The sequence below is a fragment of the Monoraphidium neglectum genome (genome assembly GCF_000611645.1).
Source record: "Monoraphidium neglectum strain SAG 48.87 unplaced genomic scaffold scaffold02294, whole genome shotgun sequence".
NCBI classification, from domain to species: domain Eukaryota; kingdom Viridiplantae; phylum Chlorophyta; class Chlorophyceae; order Sphaeropleales; family Selenastraceae; genus Monoraphidium; species Monoraphidium neglectum.
The window spans coordinates 5,401-10,227 of record NW_014011334.1 but is presented as its reverse complement, the minus strand read 5'-3'; the positions used below and the strand labels follow the sequence as shown (position 1 = coordinate 10,227).

At 64.8% G+C, this 4,827-nt stretch overlaps 2 protein-coding genes across 2 annotated transcripts in view; one reads left to right on the top strand and one right to left on the bottom strand.

Annotated features, from left to right (window-relative positions):
* Positions 1–433: 433 nt before the first annotated feature.
* Positions 434–1,653, top strand: MNEG_10390 (hypothetical protein; the record flags this gene model as incomplete). Its single annotated transcript, XM_014041139.1, has 3 exons — positions 434–472; positions 795–869; positions 1,129–1,653. The coding sequence occupies 3 exons, from the start codon at positions 434–436 to the stop codon at positions 1,651–1,653; spliced, it is 639 nt and encodes a 212-aa protein (XP_013896593.1).
* A 2,288-nt stretch (positions 1,654–3,941) lies between these two features.
* The window catches only part of MNEG_10389 (hypothetical protein), a gene marked incomplete at both ends in the record, with an annotated part of 2,907 nt that continues 2,021 nt past the window's right edge, over positions 3,942–4,827 (bottom strand). The window contains 3 exons of the mRNA XM_014041138.1: positions 3,942–4,001; positions 4,171–4,323; positions 4,612–4,824. Of these exons, the coding sequence (XP_013896592.1) occupies positions 3,942–4,001; positions 4,171–4,323; positions 4,612–4,824 (426 nt within the window). The remainder of the gene's footprint in view (positions 4,002–4,170; positions 4,324–4,611; positions 4,825–4,827) is intronic.

The window sequence follows — 4,827 nt, the reverse complement described above, 5'->3', positions numbered from 1 at the left end:
TGGACGACCACACACAGTCAAGGTGGGGCGGGTCAGGCAGAGACGAGGCTCCTGAGGGAACAGGCGCGCCATGGGCCGATCGCGCTGCCTGGCTTGCTTTCTTCGGGGTGTCCCCCCCCTCCTCTCCCCCTCTTGTTGCTATTGCTTGTTCATGTCATCGTGAACGTCATGTCGCTGAGCATCATGTCGCACCCGTTCGGCGCAGCCGGTGGAGCCCAGCCGTGGCTCTCACTCTCTTCCCTGCCTGCTAGCCGCGGCGCGCCGCACACCAAGCGTCTGTGCGAGCAACCAGGCCGCCCCTCCGCATTGGCCCCATCCTCACCTGGCACGCCCCTCAACCACCCGGCCCCCCGTCGGCGCCGCCAGGTGGCTGACCGCGTTTGGTGACGCGGGCGACGCGCTGGTGGGGGCCACGGCGGAGCAGGTCAACGCCATGAGCGTGGACGACCCCGCCTTCTCCGCCCTGATCAACGTGAGCCCTGGTTCATGGGGACGCAGGGTGGCAGGAGCGGGTGAAAGGGGAGATGGAATGGGCGGGCGATGAGGGGCAGCCGCTGCGGGACGGGCTGGACGCGGGCCCGTCCGAGCGCACGCTGATTGGGGGCCACGGCATTCCTGGGGCCGCCGGATGAGGTCGGACGGGGCCCTGCGTGCCCCTGCCGCCCAGTCCCTTGCCCAACCCGCCCGCCGCCTCTCCGTTGGACATCCTGTTGCGTCGGGCGCCCGCCACACCCCGCCATGTGCCATTGACACCTGAAATTTCCAGCACTTCTGGCACTACCACCGCCCCGCAGGACCGCAACTTCCGGTCGTACAACTTCAGGCTCAAGGCGGCGGAGGACACCTACAACGGGGACACACGCTGCAAGGTGCGCGCGCACGCCGGCCGCCGGTGTTTGCAGGGAGCGGGGCGTGCTGTCCCCCGCAGCGCCCACATCGCCCTCCTCCCCGCTCCAGGCCCGCTTAACCCCACCATCCCCGTCTTGCCTATTGTTGGACCTGACATACCACCTCATGGCCCCCTCCACCACCCTTTCTCAACACAGACACACACACACACACACACACATGCGTGTACACAATCGCACAACCGCACAACCGCACAATCCTTCGTGCATGCCTCCGCAGGTCTCCATCGTGCGCGTGGCGCCGCTGGACTACCCCGCAGAGTCCCGCGCCCTCATAGACCAGATAGCAAAGCTCTCGGCCGGCCAGCCCATATACCAACCGCTAGCGCAGGGCGGCGGCGCGTACAACGCGGCGGCCCGTGGCGGGGGCGGGTGGACCCAGGGCACTCAGCAGCAGCAGCAGCAGCCGGCCCAGGGAGGCTACCAGCAGCAGGTGCCGCAGCAGGCCCAAGGGGGGCAGCAGTGGAACGGCGGCGGCGGCAACAGGGGCGGATACAACCAGGGCGGCGGCGGCGGTGGGTGGCAGCAGAACGGCGGCGGTGGCGGTGGTGGCGGCGGCGGGTGGCAGCAGAATGGCGGCGGCGGCGGCGGGTGGCAGGGCAACGGCGCTGCTGCTGGTGGTTGGCAGCAGAACGGCGGTGGTGGCGGCGGCGGCGGCGGGGGTGGCCAGCCGCAGTGGCAGCAGCAACAGCAGCAGCAGCAGCAGCAGCAGGGCCAGCAGGCCTTTGCGGCGGGCTGGCTGTGAGAGGGTGTCTGCAGCTCCTCCTTATGATGTAACCCCGCATGATTCCTCCCGCCTTGCATACACACCCTCTGCTAGTGATCGGCGGCGCGAGCATTGCCGCGAGCCACTTGCTTCGAGAGGCTTCAGCGGCACGATTGCACCCCTTGGTGCGCACCTCGCCACAGCCATCGCCGGGGCAAGGGGCTCTTAGCGCGTAGCGAGGCACGCGCGCCTTACAAGGCTCGGCCTGCTCGTGTTGCACCCCATGCACTGCGACAACCTTGGCATGATGCATTTCGCACATCCATAAGGGATCAGTGGGAATCCCTGTCATCACGAGCGTCCCTCTGCCTGCATGCAATACATGCGGGCCCCCAGCACGCATCTCCCGCACGAGGCCGTGCCGTCGCTCCGCGGCTTACACCGCGCGGCTAAAGCGCCCGTCCACATCCCATACGCATTGATGTAAAGCTTTGAAACGCGACGACTGGGTGCATGCAGAGGCCTTTGGTGATCTTACGATGCTTGCATGTTTGCTAAGCTTGAGCTGGCTTGCGGAGTGGGGTGGCCGACGCTGACCGTGACGAGAGTAAGCCTGCTAGACTTCCAACACGACCCTGAAATTTACATAGACTTCAGCAATCGACGCCGACGCAGGACGTTGTCGTGCAGCAGCAGGGGCAACAACGGCAGCCAGCACAGCGGCATGGCTGGCGCGCCCGCTTCAGGCGCGGGTGTATGGGCACCCGCTTCTGGGACGCGCGGTCGAAGAGTAATGAGCAGCTGATAACTGAGTTTATGCAAACAACCTGTATACCGCATATTCTCCCCAGATTGCCACACTCAGATCGCGAACCCCACTCTCTCGCCTACAAAGGGGTGAGCGTGGATCGTAACCGTGATAACTAAGGAGATTCAAGTCACGCGAAGCCATCTTAACAATTCTGCAGCTACAGGAACAGCAAGACATACGGTACTCAAGCGGTCAAACTTGTCGCACAGACTGAGACTAGGGACGGCGCAGAGCCGCTGCTGAGCAGCAGCACCAGCCCCGCTTATATCACGTCATGGACAGCGCCGATAACGCAATGAGCTGCAATGCTCAACCTGACAGCAACAGCTCAGGCGTCACAGCTGCAGCTGAGGAGCAGGATACTGCAGGGCGAGGCGATGCAGGGCTGGAGAACGCGGCAGGCACCTGCGTCCCTTGTCCCACAGACCCGGCCGACACATCCTGCTGCCCCGAAGAACAGCTTCAGGAGTTGAAGCCCAGCCCATATCAACACAGGACAAGTGAGCCGCCACCCCACTTGCCTGAGCAGGCTGGCCCGGCACTGCCGGGCGCAAGGCATTCTCCCACGCGGCAGCCAAGGCAACAAGAGACAGCACGTCTCATACGCGCCGCCCTTCTCATGCCCCTTCTCCCCTCCTATCCGCAGACATCCGCGGCTACCTCCAAGAATCAGGCCTCGCCCCCCTGCTACAGGAGGCGCTGGAGGCGCTCTGCGCCGCGGCAGAGGCTGACCGCCTGCGCCTCGCGTCCGGCGCGGGCCTGGAGGAGGGCGGCTTCAGGCCGCGAGGGTGGCGGCCGTTTTCGGCGCTGAGGTTCCTGGGGAACTACTTGGCAGAGCGAAGCGGCGGCGGTGGGGGTGGCGGCGGCGGCATGGGGGTGCCAGTGGGGAAGTGATGCATGAGGTTGGGGTGCTCATGCCACGCAGCTGGGGGCGGCGGGGACGAGACGCACGGGCATACGTAGGCAGGCTGTGACCTGCCTTGCACTGCTCGTGAAGCCAGCTGTCAGTGATACGCGGCCTGAATTCACCTGCATGTATGTTGCTGTGTGCATGCGGCATCAACACAAGTTTGGGGATTCTGCGGTGCCGCTGGCTGCAGCATCGCTGTGGTGAGCAGAGCTTCGACGGTTACAATGAGGCGACGTACACAGTGGCCGAGGTGTGTGGTACAGCAATGTGCAAACTGGAGATTGCACACAGCGCATGTGAGATCAGCACATGCAGGATTAGCGCATGCAAGTTCAGTGCATGCAAGATCAGCACATGCGAGATCAGCACATGCAAGTTCAGCACTGCAAGATTAAGGGATGCAAGATCAGCCATGCTAACAAGACCCTTGCAGTCATTGAGGGTACACAGGGGCCGCGCATGCACCATGCGCTGCTTTGTGATTCATCAAATGCTGCTGTCACGCAGTCACTTCATCAGCATGTGGAAATTGTTTGGCCATGATGCGCTTAGCGTGCCGCTGGGTTGTACCTTCGCTACAGGCCCCTGCCTTTGGTGTCGAGCTGCTCACTCGGCTGCCTCAGCGTCGTCGGTGCCGCCGAATGCCTTGCGGGCCGCGGCGAGGGCCTGGGCCGGGAGTTGGCAACAGTTGCAACGGGAGCCGATCGCTGGGTGCTAGTGAGGGCAGGGTGGGGGCCATGCTTGACCAATGCACTCAGACGAATTTTGAGTGTGGACAGCTGGGGCTTTCAGAGAGGCTGCAGTTTGGTGTAGGCTGGGGTCAACGAAAGCCCACCTCAGCCGCGGCGTCCTCGGCAGCGGCCTGCAGGGAGCTGAGGCCCTCTGCGCCGGCCTCCTGCGCCGCGTCCAGGCCGTCTGTGGCGGCGTCCTGGGCGTCCTCGGCGGCGCCCGCCGCCGTGTCGTACGCGCCCTCGGCCAGCTCCTGGGCCTGGGGTGAGGGGCAGAGCAACGGTGGGTCGGCTTTGGCGCCATGTCATGGCAGGGTTTGGTTGGGTGTGTGAGTCCAAACCGCTGACAGGGAAGGTAGCAGGCCAGCCAACATGGGCTTTGCGGTAGAGGAGGATCCTGTTGGGTCCTGCTTTCTCTGAGACTTGTTGATGAGCTCGTTTGGAATCTGCCCCAACCAGACTGAAATGGGAAGCTGTGAAGGCATGCAGGAGCGATGCACATCCCACGCATGCCAAGGGCAGGCCCATGGTAGCCCCTCTCAGGTCACCTCAGCGGCGGCGTCGCCGGCGGTCTCCTGCAGCGAGTCCAGGCCTGCCTGAAGGCGGTCCGCCAGGTCGTCGACCGCGCCCTCGGCCTCGCCCTCAGCCTCGGCCTCAGCCTCGCCCCCCTCAGCCTCGGCCTCAGCCTCGCCCCCCTCCGCCTCAGCCTCGGCCTCAGCCTCAGGCTCGGCCTCAGCCTCAGGCTCGGCCTCAGCCTCAGCCTC